At 34.5% G+C, this 20,326-nt stretch overlaps 2 protein-coding genes across 2 annotated transcripts in view; one reads left to right on the top strand and one right to left on the bottom strand.

Annotated features, from left to right (window-relative positions):
• Positions 1 to 20,326, top strand: part of CACNA2D3 (calcium voltage-gated channel auxiliary subunit alpha2delta 3) — a gene marked incomplete at both ends in the record, with an annotated part of 463,508 nt that overhangs the window by 384,964 nt on the left and 58,218 nt on the right. The gene's annotated exons all lie outside the window — the stretch shown is intronic.
• LRTM1 (leucine rich repeats and transmembrane domains 1) lies at positions 1,051 to 8,281 on the bottom strand (the record flags this gene model as incomplete). The annotated part of the gene is made up of 3 exons (XM_084292636.1): positions 1,051 to 1,484; positions 4,828 to 5,424; positions 8,224 to 8,281. The coding sequence occupies 3 exons, from the start codon at positions 8,279 to 8,281 to the stop codon at positions 1,051 to 1,053; spliced, it is 1,089 nt and encodes a 362-aa protein (XP_084148762.1).

Here is a 20,326-nt window from a genome sequence, read left to right as displayed (position 1 = left end):
GTTCAAAATAATCTTTCCGCCCTAAATTTATGTTGCTCTGTTTTGGCTTTGATTTCCTCTGATGGCAAAACTGTACTGCAGAAAGGGCAGATCCTTGAACGAATTCAGTTGAATGTTTTCTCTGTGAGAACTAGAACGTGTAAACATGGAGCTATATTATCCTTACTGCTGAAGGGCAGCATTCTGATTAGGGCTGCCTCTGGAGACCTGAAATTTTCAAAATGGAGCAGTTGTGTGGATTTGGGATTAAGAAGCTTCAGAAACGTCTGTAGCAGGCATGTATACTGCTAGTAGAATGGGTAATGTCTCTTCATATATGCTATCTATACTTATCTCAGTGCTTGTACCTGCATCATATTCCTTCCTCTTCCTGTGATGTCTCAACTCTCTTCCTTCTTCTCCAGTAAGTACTTTAAAAATGAAATGTGATGCCTAACAAGGCACTTCCTGTTTTCTAAACTACATAATGGATGTAGTGTTTATTTATTGTCTCCTAGGGCAGATTGGCAAGTGGAATGTATTTAGAAATGTTTTAAAAAATGTTCTAAGTTATCACTGGCAGTGTATGGACTGCCCAGTTCTAAAAATGGCTATGAATTGTATTTTGGAATACATATCAGATAATCTAAGATCTCAAAATCTCCTCATTTATAACTATTTTGTATTTTTCTTTGCAGAAAGCTCTTTTGTGTTGGGTAGTGACTTGGCTTGACATCATAAGTCGTATATTGTACTAATATTACCTCAAGAGCTAGTCATGAAGAATGGAATACTTGGAAAGGCCTACATCAAAATTTCATTATCTTTAGCACTCAACCTTACATAGAGGCTTCAGAATATACAGCAAAAACTGCAGATACATTTGCATTCTGCTACATGAAGTTTTTATATTTATTCCAAGGAATTAATATACATGTGTACATAAAATTTCTTCAATGTGAAAAGGGAAAGAAAAGCAGTCATAACTATTAAATCAATTCTATTTAGATTCTGGTCTTTTTAACTGAAGTGAGGGCTCTTTATTTTGGAGAAACCAAAGACAAAAGTAACTCAAGCCAAGGAACTATTGAATGGCTCTTTTTCCTCAGGAGTCCCATGCTGTCTTGCTGAGGCTAAATGTTCTCTGTGGTATTTAGCAGTAATTGCAGCATAGGCACAACCATAAACAGCAGCTGCCAACATCATTAGACACACAATTCCACAGACAACTCCGGTTATTACTACAGTGGCAATTGCATGACGCAAACTAACAGGCCTTGGCTTTGGTTTGGGATCACAGTTTGACCAGCTGTTTTCTGCGTGTTCGTTGTGATGAGCATGCTTCAGAGAACTTCGGTGCTCGAAGTTATGGTGATGAATGCTAGTCAGATGAACATGAGCTGCTGTAAGAGGGCATGCCCCAAACAGCTCATAAGGAACTTTGAGGAGGTCCTTGCCCTTCCGAATCCCTGGTGTTGAGCAGATAATGCCATCACTTATTCCTCCTTTAAAAAAGAAAAAAAAAAAAAAAAGTAAAAAGATTATGATTGTTATGATTTTATTATAATTTCTGAGCTCTCTTCATGTAAAAATAACACATGCATGAATTACACTTATAGTCAGCTTTGACTTCATACTTTTGAAGATTTATAGCTGCATCTTTTTTCAGCTATACCAAAGATAAGATTATTACACTTTAATACTAATAGAAGAAATAATTTGTAAGTACTAATTCATCAGGAATTGTAATCTGTGCTTGATGGATGCTAAAGCAAGAAACAAAAGGAGTTGTTGAAAGAAATCATAAATAAAAAGTAAGACATTGCTAACAGCAAATTCATTGCATTCAAATTTCTACCATTACTTAATATTACATAAATACTACATAATATTACATAAATAAAAATTGAAAAAATATACTTAGTAAACTTATTCCACTTGACTGAAATATCCCCTTTCAATCATTCATTTCTCATGAATCATTCTTCTGACATCATACACTAATTGCAACAAAGCAAAGAGAAAGTTCAGTAAGCTGTATACCTGAGAAATGTTTTCAAGTTCATGGTAAGAAAATATTCAGAGATCTAAAGGAGTTAGGATTAATCAGTCTATTAGCTTGTTCAAATGGTGAACTTCATGATTGCTTTCAGCCAGCTTCTGCTCTCTCTTGAAGGATGTTCTTAGTATAACGGGAAGTGAAGTAGTCCTGGTAAATCACGCTGTTGTTCCTTGGCGTGTAGAGCAACACACACTGTTTGTAGCCTTCAGGGCTCTAATTAGTCTATATATCATGGCTTTAGGGGTATAGTGTGTTGAGAAGTCAACAAGGCCAAAACCAATGTTTACATATTTTGAAAATTTAACTCAATCGAGTCAGCTGAATTTTCTCCCTGTTCTCTATCTGAAATAAACCACCTTTTATTTAAAGGCAGGCACAGAAATTTTCATCTTGGAAAGGATTTTTTTTGAGAAAATACTGAATATAGATGAACTCAAGCTGAAATGTGGAGACTACTTTTCCACAAATATTGATGATGTTCTAAGACATATAAGCATAGCAGCTTGTCACTTGGTTTTTAATAGCCAAATGTAAAGCCTGGTTCCAGGAACCTCCAACGAGTTAGTTTGAATTTGGATATACATAAATTACCAAATTCTACAAGCATGGTCCTTCTAAGATTATAAGAAACTAAAATTTCTGTGCTTGGGATAGAAGACTAGAGTTCTGCCTGAATTGAAGAATTTTTTATAATTATTTAAGAGTGTGCATCAAATGTCAATTACCTGAGCTGGATTCAGCTAAAATTTATCTTTCAGAGTTGTATTGGACAAATCACTTAATACTGCCAAATTCAGACTGTATTCCATCTTTAGCAGTGCTTTGTTAGGACTTAAATGTTTGTAGAGCCACAGTAATCTTTTGTCATAAGTACACTGTATAAGTAATAAGAATGTGCAATACAACTTGCTTTTCTTCATATGATTCACACAAGTAACACAAGTAATTTCAGGGAAGGACAAACATAGAAGAGCACACTTTATGTTGGCTTCCTTTAAGATCTCTTGCAAGTTTTCATTTTACTTATCTATGCAATGCTCAGAAAACTGGAAGGGCATCACTGAATTTCTAAATAATGTTGGTTTTTAAAATAATATATGGAATTTATGCTGCTGGCAGAGTAATTAAAATAATCTGGTATGTTTACTTGGATCATTAAATTCTTCTGCACAGAGAACTCAAAACCCCTTCTGAAATATGTTGTAGGGAATGGTTCCAGCATAATGCAACTTTAAGCTCTGGGATCATTTAATATTTTACCAATCCAAAGTATTAAGATTTTAACCCTGAGAGGCGTTTAGCTTTTTGTCTATTCTAAAAGATTACTTCCAGCAGTGCTTTTACCTCCCCCAGAAGACTCTTCCTTCATACCTGCATAGACATTACAGCTTTTCAGCTGGCCTGTAGACTTCTGATGCTTGAAGATGGCAGCCCAGTCACTTACAGGCCACATCAACCATCTTCACACTATGGGTCACCTTCATTTACAGATAGGTAATCAGTATCTTATATCACATTCAAGCATCAAAGTCTGATTTAGAGACAAGTTAATTACACTGCTGTTTTGAATTCTCCATTTTCAAACATACCTCCCAGGGGAAAGAAAGACATTTCTTTTAATGCTTAATTCCTTTTCTGCATACAATGACTGCAGGTAAAATGGATATGAACAACAATGCTTTGGGATGATGAATGCTCATTTTCTTTATTTTAATCACCTTGAATTTCGAAGTTTCTCTGAACTCAGTAAGCAAAACAAATTCAGAGATATATAAAAGAATTAAATCATATTCTTGTATACAGCATAACTCTTGAATATATTTAAAAGCATGTGTGACCAAAAATTAAGGCTACTTTTATGTACAGAATTTCCTGTGTGATGGTATTGTTAGGCATTGGAACAGGCTGCCCAGGGAAGTGGTTGAGTCACCATCCCTGGAGGTCTTTAAAAGACGTTTAGATGTAGAGCTTAATGATATGGTTTAATGGAGGACTTGTTAGTGTTAGGTCAGAGGTTGGACTCGATGATCTAGAGGTCTCTTCCAACTTAGAAATTCTGTGATTTTGTGATTCTGTGATATCTGTGAGGACATTGCTAGCAAATTTAGTACTACTCCTAGTTAACAACAAATTAGGAAGCAACACTAGACAAAAGTAAGCTTGTACAAGGTGTTACTGCACACATTTAGGTAATGAGCTAATTAAATTTAAAAAAAAATATATAAAGAGCTACCAAGTGATAATTTAAAGAGAGTCTTAAATTAGAATATTGAGTTCTCTAAAGCTAAATTGGTATTGCTATCTGTGTTGATGTTTATCCTCATGTACCAGCTAAAAAACTTCTGAACAGTAGACTGGTTTCTACCAGAAGAACTGTCGTAGAATTAAAACAAGTGTATGTGCACAAATAACCCTTGTTATGCAGATAGATATAGAGATAGATATGCAGATTTCATGTAGAAATAGAGATAGATGCAGATTTAATATAAAGAGATACGGATATATACGTGCATGCTTACTACTTACATGTATTTTCAGAATGTATATATGCACACTGTATATATCCACACTTATTCTCTGCAAAGATCCTCTATGATTCTGTTTTGCCACCTGTAATTTTGAAAGCACACATATTCTGAGCAATGTATAAGCATGTATTTTAGTATGCTTATTTGAGGGGATGATGCAAGGTGTGAGGTAAATTGTTAAACCACAGCAGCAAAGAACATTTAGATGCTGGTTAAGTGTCCTTATGTGCGTTGTATGTAATGAGAAGAATTCCTTACCTCTGTATAAAAAACTTTCCAGCCACAGTTTCAGGCCAAAGACATTGCAGTTACATTGCCAGGGATTATCTTTGAAAAGAACAACTTTCAGGTTTGGAAGCGACTCCAGCAGAACTCTTTCCATTTTCTGGAGTTTGTTGTGTTTCACAGACAGCAATGTTATATTCCCTGTACTGTTTCCAAAAGTCTCAGGCAAACGTATAATGCTGTTGGATGACAAGTCCAGTTCTTTGAGGTGTGGGAGGAAACTGAAAGTCTTGTTTTCTATATAATGAATCAAATTTCTGGTTAGGTTTAGAACCTGTAGATATCGTAATTTTTGGAAAGTACCTGGTGCCAAACTTGAGAGAGAATTATTAGATAAGTCTAATATTTTGAGCAATGGTGTTCCAGTAAATGCATTTTCGTTGATTCTCCAAATATGGTTGTTCTGCAACTGTAGTATCTGAATTCCAGGAGGTAAGTGGGCAGGAATTTCTCTAAGTCCTCTATTCTTGCAGTCTGCAGTCTTTGAAACTGTATGGCATGTACATTTTTCAGGACATCCGTGAGCAACATATATTGGCAAGATGAAACTCAGCACCCAAGGCCAGCTACCTGTATCACAAATGAAAGAAGCAATAATGATTTGAAATTATTATAAATTGTTTGTCTTGTGGCCATAGGGGTCAATAACAAGAGCAAAGGGTATATATATATATAAAGGATATATGTCAAAAACTATAGGTAGCATAAATATAGGTCATATTTTTTACAGTGCATTAGCAAGTTACAGATAGTACTGAAATAATTTTATCATCCAGAATGAAGTGCTTCTGCAGTCTTAAAGTGAAGTACTTCCCACGGCTTTATCTTAAGTACAAACAGTTTTCAGGGGGTTTTGTCATCAGCAAAGCTGTGATATTTGAAGGGAATTCTACTGAGTTTCTAAAATTACTAAATTATAATGTTTCTCTTTTTTTGTGGTAGTAATAATTTTGAGACATCTTATGCCTTTTTTTTTTTTTTTTTGCATTTTTACTAGTTTCTGCCTAAAAATCTACTAGTTTACTACCTAAAAAAAATGTTAATGTGCTGTCAAAAGAATAAAAAGTTCTAACTGTTGGTATAAAAACAGTTAACTGATTTTTTTTTTTTTCAGAAATTTGAATCCTTTAAATTTGTTCTTTAAAATATCTATGTTTACACATATTGCTTAATTCCCATATCTGAATTCCAGCTGTACTTCCCAGAGATACAAATTTCTACACACTCTGCAAACATTTGTCAAGGAGCTGTTAAAAAGATAAAGTGAGTTCACAGAAGCACTTAATAATATTTATTATTTATAATTATAATTTGCTCCCTGATGTTCAGGTCAGCTTTAACAGAAAAAATAATATTTTTTACCTTTCATGTACTGCTAGTGATCTTCCTTTGTAAACAAAGTGCCATTTCATGCATGAAATTTATTTAAAAAAAAAAAAACAAAAATCAGATGATGTTGAGTGATTTGAGTTTCTTTGACTCAGAGTGTTAAATCCTTTTATAACATTGTTTTTTTTTTTTGTTTTTTTTTTTTTTTACTATTTACTGTTTCAAAATGAAAAATACTTAGTCAGTTACTACTTGAAAACCTTTGAAAATTAAAAGACATACTGTTTATTGGCTTACAGAGATCGAATGTTAATTACTAACAAGGAATACCATATTGAAGGAATAACTGTGTTATTGTAAGATTAAATATAATGGATGTATAAATTAAAGTTTTACTTCATTTGAAACTGCAGTTTAACTTGCAAACTCCTCATGAATTTTCATTTTAAAATGAAATAGTATTTATATTAAAATTGCAAACATCTTCTGCATTTCTTTACTTCTATATTGTAAAAATCATTTGAAAGAATCCAGCATTCCTGCAAACAAGGTAAGCAATAAATTCAGTTCATTATATTGTTCTGCAACAGTTGTCTTCAGAAGCCAACATACAGCTGCCAATGTAAAATTAAAAAATAAACACAGATTAAGGAAATGCCTAGAGAATAGAGTCATTTTATTTTTCATCTGAATGCTTCAGTATCTCACCTGTCATTCTGCTTTGCTTGTTCCCCACCTGGCAGAAGATTCAGTCCAGCTTTCTGAATTAGAATAGTAACATACACTTTATTCTGATTCCTCCTTCAAATCTGTAGTGTGTTCATCCAGTTTCTTTTGTGCCTTTTTTTCTTTCTTTTTTTTTTTTTTTTTTTTTAGATAGTATCTGTGGCTTCAGTAGAAGTGCAACTCTTCCTAGTGAATTACTCCATCAGCCTTTGTATTTTTCTTTATCACAATCCCCCCCCCCCCCCCCATCCATTTACCATTTATGACTCTCAGAGGCTTACTCTGCCTTTTAATCAGTCAACAGCCCATGCAAAGAGTGTCTGTCAACTCTAACTGGACAGCTGTAACATACAAATCATGACCTGATACCCCTGCCTTTTTAATGATTTAATCTGCCTCAAATACAAGGCACAAAAAAAGAGCTGCCTTTTAAAATCCAGTATAGTTTCTGAACTGTGGTGGATTATTAGCAGTACTTTGTCAGTTTTTGCAAGATCAGATGACTCTGAACATGGATTCTGATTATCTTGAGCTGTGACTGGAGGCAGTGGGGTGTATAATATTGCTACAAATAGGCATGTGGGTTAATGACATGGTTTTGACAGTGCACTTGCTTGTGCTTCTAAGCTTATTCGTCTGATATCCATTAGTTGTGCTGACAGGATTTTCTTCCGTGGGAACACAGAACTGGTGGCTTCTTTTATAAAATGGCATAAGTATTGGTATGGTCACTGAGAATACTGCAGAAATTTATTTCCAAACATACTGGAAAGAAAGGGCAGGTGGTACGAAAATTGTACTTGCTGTGTTCTTAGGGTGCCTTGATTTGCCTTTTTGTTATTTCTTCAATGTAACTCATTCATATTGTACCTGCTACAATAACAAAAGGAATAATGACCTGTGACTGTGAAATAATTCAAAGGTGTTTCAAGGAATTAGTGATCTGGTATAATGGTGTCTTTCAAGGTCATATGATCACTCCATCTGTTAGTTTTCCTATGAGGAGGGAAGTTGTGTGATCAGAAGCTTTCAGGACAGTTCTTACATGTAGCATTGCTTGCATGAGTCCAAATTCTTTTAGGTGCTTTTTAGAAGGTCAAATAAAGCTCATTTTCTGGAACAAAATTTGTATGCTGCATGCAATATGATGGAAGGTATTACATACAAGTGAAGGTTGAAAGGGACATATGGAGATCATCTGCTCCAAACTGCTGTTGAAAGCAAGGCCTTACATGAGATTATCCAGGGCCCTTTCAAGCTGAAACTTGGGTATTTCCAGCAAGGGAGCTCCAAAGGAGTTCTCATGTCTGCTACCTTCTACCAGATTTAGTCCTCTCTCTAACTTCCAGGTCAGCTTTTTGTCTCTGACCATGTCCCTATCTCACCTGCCTGCCTGGTCTTTTATATATATACGTGTATGTATATGTATATATATATATGTATATATATATACACACACTATATATATATATATATATACACACTATATATATATATATATATATATATATATATACATATAAAATATATATAAAAATCTCCCATTAGATCTGTTAGCCCTCCCTTTGAGTCCATTTGTCCTTTGGGTCTCCTCTCTCAACCTGCTGTCCAGCCCTCTTCAGTGGACATCTTTAATCCCCTTTTCTTGGCCTGGGAGAAGAGATGCAGTGTGCTACAATAGTTCAGTAAGCATGTTCTAAAGGAAACTGTGTACAGAGTTATAACTGTTATTATTGTGTGCTTTGCTGAATTGTTTCTGAAATCAGTCAAGGTATCCAAAGGAACAGTGAATATTGCTGGGCAGTGCCAGAGAATGGAGAAGAGACATTTTCTAAAGTAAACGTGACTGTTCTTCTTGAAGATATTAGGATAGTGCTGCAAATGGCAGACCATATTGTCCTTGACTTTCATGGGGAATGATACATCATCCTGAAACAGGATGAAAGAAGACTGTAGTTTAGCATAGAGGTAAAAGCAAATCACTTCTCTTGTGCTTGTGTTTGTGTTTGGCTGCACAATACATTTATCTTACTACATAAATAATTTATTTCCCTTCCCAAGCCATGTATCTTTACATACATACAAATACATAAACAAGCCTATCCTAAGCAGTACCAGTGAATCATTTTAATGAAAACAGAACTAAATGTAAACAGGGTGATTGTAAAATACCATAATCCTTAGAAATTGTAGCCAGGTGTTCTGCTTTGTACTTTAAAAGAACAATTTTACCTCAGGTACCTGCTGCTACAGATGACACTCCTCTGTCCTTGAAATAACCCATTCCTTGCAATAATGGTAACCCTTTTCATGACTTTTGGTTATATTACAGGAGGTGCTAGGTATTCTGCTTTTGTTTGGTATTCTGGTATTTTTTGTATGGTAATACTTTTTCACACTTTTAAATTCTCTTTGGAATCTAAAATTTTATTTTAGCTCATGAATTCGAAGATGTTTTTTTGTTAGGTTGGCTTTGTTTTTTTCATTCTTAACTAGCTGTTGCTTTTTAACTCATGTTTGCTGACCGGGTAGACTTGCAAGCTTCTGCAGCACTTTTTTGTAATCTAATGGAAGCCATAAAGAACATCTCTAAACTGCCTCTCTTATTTTAGGTAAGCCTGTGCTGCTATAATTGTATTATTTTTAGCACTCATAATATTAAAGAGATGTTTGTAGGACAGGGTCACAGAAAGTTGAGCACTGTGGGAGGTTCAGTTCCAACAATAATGCAGAGGTTGTTTTATGTACTCTGAATTGTGGTGTAAGAAGTTATTATTATTATTATTATTATTTTAAATCTTCATGCCAGTTCAGATTTGGAAACATATGATTAAATCTGTCAATTTCCTTTTCATGTAGATGCGGCTATTTTTTCCTTATATTGAGAACTCATATACATATTTTGTAAACGGAATTTTCCCTAACCTATAATCCATATTCTATTCCCATTTATTAGTAATAATACTTTGGTTATGACAGAGAAGTCTGATGTGGGGAAAATTATAGTTGTGACACAGGTAGAGATCTGCCAGAAACAAAACAACCATGAAATCTACTCTGTTTCTGGCCTTTTGAAGAACCAGCAGGATTCTTTTTCAGTTGTCTGATGTGGTGCAGTAACTGTGTTATTGTGACTGCTTAAATTAACTTGTGCCCTGTTGTAACAAGATACGTTTCCCATTGCAAATGGCAAGACAGCCCAGTCAACTAATGTCCTAGCCTGCCTACTGGTAGGGGAAATTCAGTGTTTGCTGTGCCAGCATATACTTTGTTACACTAGTTATTGCTTTCTGTTTGAAAGGAGTAGTATGTAGAAAAAAAATAATCTCTTCTACACTAAAGAAAAACTAAAGAATTATGTGAATTATACTCTAGCAGAAAAGAGACAAATAAATATAACAAATAGTTAAAATTTACAACATATTGACTACATTGAGTATCAAGCCCAGACAGACATGATTAGACGGAAAGAAAGGAAAAACAAAAACAAAAACAAAAACCTGCTAAACCCCCAACAGATGATTTCTGTACATTCTGTACATTCTCTCTATTAGACTTGCTTCCAGCTGCTTTTGGGTGGGAAGGTATTAAAGCTGCAACGCTTGCAGGGAAATGGTATGAGCTTTTGCCTTTCTAATGTATGTCTTCAGATTAGTAAAATAGCTAAACTCTTGCTGAAAGCCCTGAAGGAAACTATGGGCAATGCAAACTCCTCTTCATTTTGGATCTGTATTTGTTAGTCAACTATCATATGCCTTTGTTGTTAAATGTTTTTCTTTCTACAAAGGCAATCCGTGCACTGAAACTGTTTAGGACCCTCTCAACTTGTGCCGGTCAAGGAACTAGATATTCAAAAGTAGAAAAAAAATAGAGGAAGGCATTGGAAACTATTCTTGTCTGCCTTCCACCTGAGAAGTATAAGTCTGTGGACCAAACCAAATTAGGCTTGAGGAACACTGAGGAACCTTAAAAAGCTGGAGTAAATTTCAGAAGGTGTCTGTGCGTCTGTGTAGATTTATTCAGAAGTCTTAGTGGTTAGGGAGAGTAAGGGGAGAGTAATAACAAGCAGAGACTAATGACATCAAATCTTAGTTATCACAAAGGTAAGGAGGCATAATTTATATCCAAAGGTTGCTCATGCCTCTCTTTAGCAATCATTATGATTTGTCTGTTAGTAACTCTTTAAGGTATGAACCAGTATTTTCTAATTCTAGAAATGAGGAAACCAGCAGGAAGTTGTGATTTTTGTATTTTGGATCACTGACTTTGAGGGAAGAGCCCCATTTTCTTCTATTTTCAGTGACTTGTTTTGCCTCACTTAGATACATCTGGCACTTGCTTATAAAATGAGTAATGAATCTATAGAGCACATTGCTGGAAGTTATCCTTGGGCCAGAAATTAGTAGGATGCATATGTAATCTGGAGCCATAGTTACCTTGTGAGACAAAAAAAAAAAAACAATAATTTAGAAGGTATATAAACTTTCACTCTTAAGGGCTTTATTCAACCACTAATGACACAAGTTATGGAGAAAAACCTTTCCCCCTGGGCAATTTTTTTCCACCATAATTATTATTTATCAGAATTTTTACACCTTCTTCTGACACCTCTGGTTGGGGCCAGTGTATGAGATACAATAGTGGACTAGATGCGCAGGAGCACACAGCATTCCAGGTGCACATTTACAGTGGGGGAAGGAAGCTGGGTAGCTCTGGGGGACTTATTCTGCTATTTGCAACAAACTGAAAGCCATTGAGATGTTTGCTACAGTGTCAGTTGGTATCACCGGGGCTGCCTAGGTGAGCACCTTCTCAGTTTAGGCCAGAAGTGCATTAATCCCCAAAGTGTTCTGGTTTTGACTGGAAAATTCTTATTAATATCCATCTCTTTGTGGATAATCTGGAGACAGCTGTTTGGGTCAATCCTTTGTCTGCAGATTTTTTTTCAGTTTTTTTAATTATCTAACGTGATGTGAGACTTTCAATCCAGTAAAAAGAATAGTCAGCAATTTGTTGTGATATAACATAATTACTCTAATATAATTAGTTAGAAGCCAACTTGGCTTGTACTCCTTTACCCATAACTAAATAAGCAGTATATGAATGTGGGAAGGGGTTGCCTGGAAAATGCTCAAGCACTAACCATATAGTAGGTATGTAGGTAGGTAGAAAGTAGAAAGTTTATTACAAGGGGTGCAAGGCCTTCAGAATGAGAAGTGCAAGGAAGAGAGATGTGAAATTACTTTACCTTAATTGCAAGCCAGATGAAGTTGTGGCTAGAGGCAGATTATACATGTATGTATCAGCAGGGTATTTGTTCTGTCACTAATAGAACTGGTATGTGTGGGGGAGTTCAGGTTTTTCCTGATGAAGGGTAATTGCCTGTAGTACAGCTGAACATCTTTGTATGTGTAGGCAAAGTGTACATGATTAGGCTTCATTAATGAATTCATTTTGCTGTAACTGTAAGTAGAAACCTGCATTGCTTGACGAAAAGGTAACAGAAATGAAAGGAAAAAACACAGGACCTAGAAAAATACACGTAAGAATAAGGATGAGTGTACACGTTGTTTTGTCTAAACATTTTATATCCTTTTTATCCTCTCTTAAATATGTTGTAATTGAGGTAATTTTCACTATAGTTCTGAATACTTTATTCATTCTACACTGAAGACAAAGTTGTTTTCTAACCTTTTCCTTAGTATTTTCATTTTCTTATTTTTATATTTAGAAAGAATTACTCTCCATGGTCATATCTCACCCTGGGCTCAAACTTAGTAACAAAACATAAATTTCCTGTACATTCTGAATGGTCAATTTATTGAAAGAGTTGGAAGGAATTTTCTTGAGCAACTTATTCTAAAAAGATTTTGAAATATTCTCAGTGCATGAAGAAATACAGTAAAAGGCAGTAGATGTTACTCTGTCTTAAGCTGCTGCTCACCAATGATGTTATGAAATAGAACTCATACAAATTCCTTTCATGCTTTTATGGCAGGATAGTAGTAGTTCAGTAAAATTCACTGATTAATGTTGGGAATGCCCATATTTACATATCAACAAACAAACAAAAAAACCTAGCAGGCCTCTAGATATGGATGAATAGAAACTGTAACATCAGTGTTCATTGTCAATGGGACTATTTCATAGGAAGAGTAAGAATATAGGAAACACTTTCCATATGACTCCAGTGAACAGCAATGAGCCAGATACATATACTTGCTGCTGATGGTCTTAATTTCAATAACAAATATATTTTATAAAGCAGTACATAGCTGCTTTTCTTGTTTTCCCACTCTGGATATCCATATCATTCTGACTGCTCTAACTGCTATAGGAGCAGCACCAAAGGTCTTCTGTATACTACAAGATCCTAGAGATCACATGACATCATGACATACTGATATCCTCTGTATTTCTTTTTTTTTTTTTCTTTTTTTGTTTTTAGCCTCAAAGCAAATTTTAAACACCATGTGTTTTAAAGTTCCTTTTCCCACAGAATGTTTAAAAAGAAGTGACAGAGTAAGACAGGTGTAAAGATACATTTCTTACCCTTCAAGTTTATTCAGTTCTGCTGTTTGCAGACATGATAAATTCTGGGAAACTTAGCATAAAGGATAATTATGTTTCTGTTCAGAATTTGTAAAATTCTGAACCACTGAGAGGTTCTCTTTTCAAAGAAAAAAAGCAAGGAAACAGAAAAATAAGTTGTCTTGCAGAGTGCATTTTATTAATAAGAATTACAATGCTGGAAAATCTGATACAGATTAGCAAAGAACAGTAACAACAGGAACAGTGTATCCAAACAGAACTTGTTGGATAATTAAATTCCTTTAACAGGTACTGAAATATAAACCTTTTTACCCCTCTGACATAAGCAGAACTCTTAAAAGCCATGGAACTTGATTCTAAAAATGTCATGTGGGAGAAAAATATTGGGATGATGATTAAGGATTTCAGATACCCTGGGAGGAAATTTATGCAGGAGTAATAAATATACATTTAAATAAAGTGAAAACAAAACAACAATGCCAAACTACAAACCAAAACAAGAAAAAAAAAAGTAGCTATGAAATATAAAAAGAAGGTGTAATAAAAGCCTTGTTATAGAGGTGTGCAGTTTATAGCAGCAGTAATGAATCTACTTTATTGGGATAATTTAATGTCAAGTAAAGGAAAGTAAAGATTGAAATTTTTAAGGAAAATTGCTTTTTCACTGTTCTTACTCTTTTAAACTTATTCATGATCGTCTTGTCTGCTTTAGTTTCCTCTTTTTATCCCCAGAATCACAAAAGGGCCTCATTCTGTGCATTCTGTGGTTTCTTTTCTCATTACTAGAATATAGCTTATTCAACAGTGATCCCAATTTATAGATTATCTACGGTGTACAATATTTGCCATTTCTTGACTTATTAAAAATGAAAATCCTTCCATGAGATTTAATTATTAGAAGGATCTTACCAAACGGAAAATGTTATAGTAAGATTGGCATAAATGAAGAAGTCCTGTCAGTCATAATATCGAGCCATGTCTAGGTGTGTTTTTTTTTAATTATTATTATTATTTTCTGTACAAACCAAAATTATTAGCAAGCTTGTAACTGTAGTCTCTACTTCACTATCCCTTAACATGCTGAGGATGAACTTTCTGGGTTAAGCACCTGCATTAGTTGGTAGGAGAACAATTCTATAATGGCAGTTGGAAACCCCGTGGGCAAGTATAAAGAAAAAATACTGTATAAAAGTAGGCTATCACATCTGAAGCTGAGGAAAGATTTAAATGTTATTCTCGTCTTTTTGTCTTTAGTGTTATTGTTTGACTTCTATTTCATGACCACCGAGTAAAGCTGTAAGTACGCAGGTAGTACATACTATAATTAATGCAAACCAGTACCCTCTTTTATATCCAAAGGCTTATTTTAATACCATTTAAAATAGAACAAAATCTCAAAAGTTCCCATCCTAGTTGAGCTTTGTCTGTCCAAACAGCTATAGCTGTCTTGGTCAAAAAGTGTATATTTTGATCTCCTTTATATTTGCTTTCATTGTGTTTTGCAGGATGTTATTTTTGAACATAGTGGTAGGGCTGACCTCATGTTTTGGTTAAGACTTTTTATCCATTTCCCTTTTCAAAAGGACAGTACATTGCGTGGTGTCCAATTTCTCTCCATCTCTGTGTTTCAGCAGAGTTAGAATAGATAAGTTCAAAGAATAGTATTACTGTCTTCTCTGTTTCTGAAAGTGCCTATTGGGAGAAAGTAGGCTTCTGTTTTTAGAAGCTGAAGAAGTTATGCATCGTATGCCTAGTTTAGAGAACTAATCATTTCCATACCTCTGTTTTTTGGTGTTGGTAAGATCTTAAATAGGTTTTCATTACTGCTACAAGCTGTCTTTCTCTAAACCCTCTAGGAAGAAGAAAAAAGTAGACGACTCTCTTTCTCTGTAATTGATAGTTCTTGATGACTTCGGGATATAATGTTCCAAACATAGCTCTTAAGTGAAAATTTGTATTTTGTGAAACTGAAAGTGCTGTAGTGTGGAATACAGGTTTTTCAAATCCTGCCATATTTTTCTCACCCAGAAATGCTTCATGCAAGTTGTTATACCTGTTTCCAGATCACACCCTAATGTGCAACGTATGATTATAATACTTAGCTGTTACTGCTTTTGTTCATAAAATTCAAATCACTTTTGATAGAATGTGAAATGCCCTTCCTCCCAGTTTACTAACAAGGAACGGAGAGCTGAAAGGTAGGATGAGTTGCTCAAGGTTGCACAACAGGTAAACATCAGAGCAAGGAACAGAGCCAGTATTCAAACTCCATTTCACTGCTAAAGCCACTGGACCACCCAGACTTCATAGGCATGTGCTCTCTGTTAGAAGTTTATCAGAAATTCAGATGCAATAGGATAATGTCTTTCAGTATGAAGATTGTAAAACAAGACCAGCACTGTCATTTAATAAAAGAGATTATTTTATAAATATAAGACCAGTTAGCACGTTTTCATTGTGATAAGCAAAGGCAATGATGATGTTTCCTGTTTTTCAGAGATTAAGATGGGTTCACTGATGGAGGGTTTCCCATGCTAAAAAGTACTGCTCTAAATGCTTCTTCTGGTAATGTAATTAGGAAATATTGTCCCCGGTTAATGTAACTTAAACAAAATATGTTGTCCTCATCAAACTTTTTCAAGTTGTTAAACAGGCATAGCCTTGTCTAGAAAGAAAACAGGGGCATATAGCATTTCCATGGAAACTTAGTTAAAATGCTGATTTGTGGAAATGATCATAATCAGTACCATAATCTAATCTGATTTAATTAAATTAAAAAGAATCTTAATTATGAAGTCAGCACAGTATGAGTATCTCTACACATACAGAAATCATAGTCTTCCACCCTTACAAATGCTTTCTAACTGCACTTAAAAGTACGGAATAAAGCAGGAAAATCTGTGGACCCTCTCTTTTTTTTAATAATTTTTTATGTAAAAGTCAAGATGCAAATATAAAATACATCTATGTAAGTATACTTCATTGATGGTGTTAATAGCTTACTGCATCTCTAATTTGTGTTATTTATTTATTTATTTATTAATGAAACAAAGAGAGCCTTTAATGAAAGACTCAGGCATATTGGCTCTGTACTATGAAAAAAATTGAGATAATCTTTATTTCCCTCATAGACACACTGAGAAGATTTATTACTTCTGGAAAAGATTCTGGTATCCTTGTTTGTAAAATAGAAGTAAATTTCAAAGTTGATTGATTTGACCCTTTTAGAAAATTAAATATGTTTTTAGTAAATTGTAGTAACATTTTCAAGAGGGCCTCTGTCATTTTTAAATGCCTCTGTCATGTACAAGTGCCTACCTTTTGCAAAATGGTATTTCAAAGTTATTTATTGCCTAGTAGTGATGAAATGAGTACAACAGGGACTTCAGAAGAACCCCCTAACATTTACTGATTGCAGTATGAGATGAGAGCTTCTAGAAATCCCATCGGTATCTGCCAGCCCTTAGTATGTGCCTTAACAACTATAGAAATCTGGCCTCTGCCAGGCTGACTTTCTAAGTCAATGAGATGTTACCCTCTATACAACAACATAATTTCTGTAAATTCTTACCAAAAGTCTTTTCTGAATTGATATTTGAAGACATAGGCTGAGCATCCCTTAACTCTCACATATTTCAATGAGCACTAGCAGTGCTCAACACCTTTTAGGCATAAGCCCCAATTGAATTTGCACCTAACTTGCAACTTAGTTGACAGAAAAGTTAATCTGTATGATAGATCTTTAGTTTAATAAAATGTCAAATGCATCTATCCTTCATTAAAACTTCCCCATTTATTTCAAAGCTATTTCATTAGAAAGGATTACAGCTGGTATCTATGGTATTGATTTCCTTTAAGAAAAAAAGAACAAAAATTATTCTTCTAAAAGATACTTTACAGCTGTATTGAAAGCTAAATCCTACTAATTGTTAGGATATAAATCACAATATACTACTTGTTGAAGCATCTGGATAATGGATTATGTAATATAAATCTGGCACATTTGCCCTGTTATTGTGGAAGGCACATCAGCACTTATACTATTTCCAGTAGTTAATAACTCACATAGAGAAGTTCATGGACAGTCATAACCTGGGACACTGATCTCAGGCAATGATGATGTTTTAGTAATAAATTTTAGAAATCTCTAAGTGCCTTTTAATTTTATCAGTTTCAACATTTTTGACAAATTGTCTTTCTTCTTATTTTCTGGGAGTATCCTTTCAAAAGATTATGAACTTATGTATTTGGCCATATATAAGAATACATTGTTCTTTGTATATTGCAACATCAAGGAGTTGCAAAATGCTTCACTTATCTAATGAAGCAAATAAGCTCTTGGCTGATTTTCATTAATATGAAGATCTCTCTCAATTAATGATTATTCAGACCTAAGCAAATTTTCGTGCTGAAGGATCTGTAGGCTTGTGTAGCAATTCTGAAGATGTTAACTTGTTCTTTTTCCTGAAATAAGTAGACAAGTAAAGTAGAAGACTGTTATACCATCCCTCAGTACCTGACCTGTTGGTGGCACTATTTTCCAGTTCGCACACCTAAAGAAAACAGAAGATAAACTACTTTCTCCAGTATAGTTAATTCCTAAAATAAATAATTGATATATCTTGACAGAGTTTCAAAGAGTGGTAATAAAGTAATAAGTAAGTATAATATAAATAATAAAGTTAACTAAATGTGAAAATGTTCTGATACGGAGAATGTAAATCCATCATTTTAAAAACTGATTAGCTTTTCAAGTGAGGTGTTTATAAGTAATATACTGAGAATCAACAAGCTACTAATATATCTCGAAAAATAGTATTTCTCTTCTTTAACACATATAAATTAGGAGAATATGAAAAAGAAGAATGCTTGTGTTTCAGTATGCTGGAAAATCTTTCAGTGCTATTAATCAGACTTTACTTTTCTTTCCTGACATGGTTTAAATGTTTAGTTCTGGATATTGCAGGAATGCTAGTTTATAGCTCAAATACGAACTCCTATTTTTGTTGAACAAATAGTCTTCTGTTTTATTTTCTACGCAGCACTTAAACAAAAAAATTATTATACCAAAAAAAAAAAAAAAAAAAGATAAAGCTTGTCTTGCAGCTAATACTATTCAAGGAAATCTAGAATGTCTGTATCTTTTGACATTGCTTCATCTTAAAATTGTTTAGTAAAGACATGGGAGTGATGCAAATCCACAAGCACTGTTTTTCTTTATATTTGCAAATACAGAATACTTAATACAACAACTTCCAATATATTACTTGACCTCAGATAACATTATTTATATTTTTAGTAATTCAAAGTAATTTGCTAATCATGGCAAATGAGCAGTTTATAGAGAATATCACTGTTATTATTATAATTCAGTCATTAAAATATCCAAAACTTTCTTTCCCAAATGATGTAATTTTGAAAAAATTGTCATGGTTTCTCACCCAATATACAAACCTGTTTGACTAGTAATATTTCATATATTCACTGAATTTATGTGCATTCGAGTATCTATGGTAATAACTGCGTAGAGCAAGTAGTCAGTAGTCAGTGTGTTCTGCAGGTAGGAGGATTTGAATTATGAAGTCTCTTTCTCCTCTTCATGCCAAGTTTGGTAGTAGAAGATTCATGTCGTGCCTTCTAGTTCAATGGTAGGCTAGAAGCCATTGAACTGACGTGGGAGAAACCGGACAGAGACCTCATGGGTTCATTTTGTAGTGGACACATCCAAAACATCTATCTTCAATCCAAAAAAATTGTGCCTAGTAGTAGGATACCTTGTAGCCATACTTCTATTTTAGGATCCCGGTTTGGGAGGGATAAATCTCTTTGTAAATAAGAATAGTAGTCTTTTGCATTTCTGTAAAAAAGAAATTGTTGTCAAGGTTTGAACACATCATATTTTTGTTAAAGTGGAAGTCAAGAGCCCGACATCTCCTAAGAGAATCTGGTCACAGCCTCCAAGAGTTCAGATAAGGATTCTAATTTCTGGATGTTTGTCTGAACTGAGTCTCTTGAGGTTCATTAATTGCAAACTTGAAACCACAGCCTGTTAGCTGAGATGTGAAAGAAATACTAGCTAAGCCACTCTAACTAGTAAGATTAAGACCTCAGCTGCAAGAAGTATAGCTTTTTCTTCTGAGAACTTGGCATGCTATGGACCCTCCCTTAAGATTTATAAATGTGCTTACAAATATATACTGTTCTTATTTTTTTGTTTCAGTCATGGGATATACTTTAGTATTGCCAAAAATGAGCAAGGAAGCCCTGTAAAACTAAGCAATAGTTAAGAAGTTGTTAAAATGCCAACACTACTTCATTGTTTTAGTGATAATGTGGGCAGATTTGTCTCACATGCTCCCTATACCATCAAAATTCGGAAAGTTGTCACACTACTGGCTTGCAGAGAAGATACTGGAAAAAAAAAGGTGAAGCTTCACAGGAACTCCTTGTAAAAACTCCACCAGCAGCAGCTTTCCTTCTTTTGATGGTGCTTGCCTTCTCTTTGCATGCTACTGAAGAATTCCTGAGGATAATAAAAATACTACTCAACCCACTTTTTTTTTTTTTTTTTTTTTTTTCCCTTTGGCTATTGCAATGAACCACGTGTCAGTAGGTGTCAGGTGTATTCTAAAAATCACAGAGAGAATACTCCAGACAGAGGCTTAACCGTGCCCCACCTCATCCCCTTTAAATTTTACAGTCTAAACCCCTATTTTATACCGTCAATGTACTCCTTGTGCTTCTCAGGAACAAGGTATGTATCTTTCCAGCAAAGTGCACTTAGTGTAATTTTGTATGCCAAGTGGTTACCTCCCTCCAGGCTTATGGAATATTTTTTTATTGGAAAAAATTACAAATGGATTTC

The sequence above is a fragment of the Netta rufina genome, assembly GCF_964035555.1.
Source record: "Netta rufina genome assembly, chromosome: 10".
Taxonomy (NCBI): Eukaryota; Metazoa; Chordata; class Aves; order Anseriformes; family Anatidae; genus Netta; species Netta rufina.
Note: the sequence above shows the minus strand (reverse complement) of the source record. Positions and strands in the feature narration are given on the sequence as shown.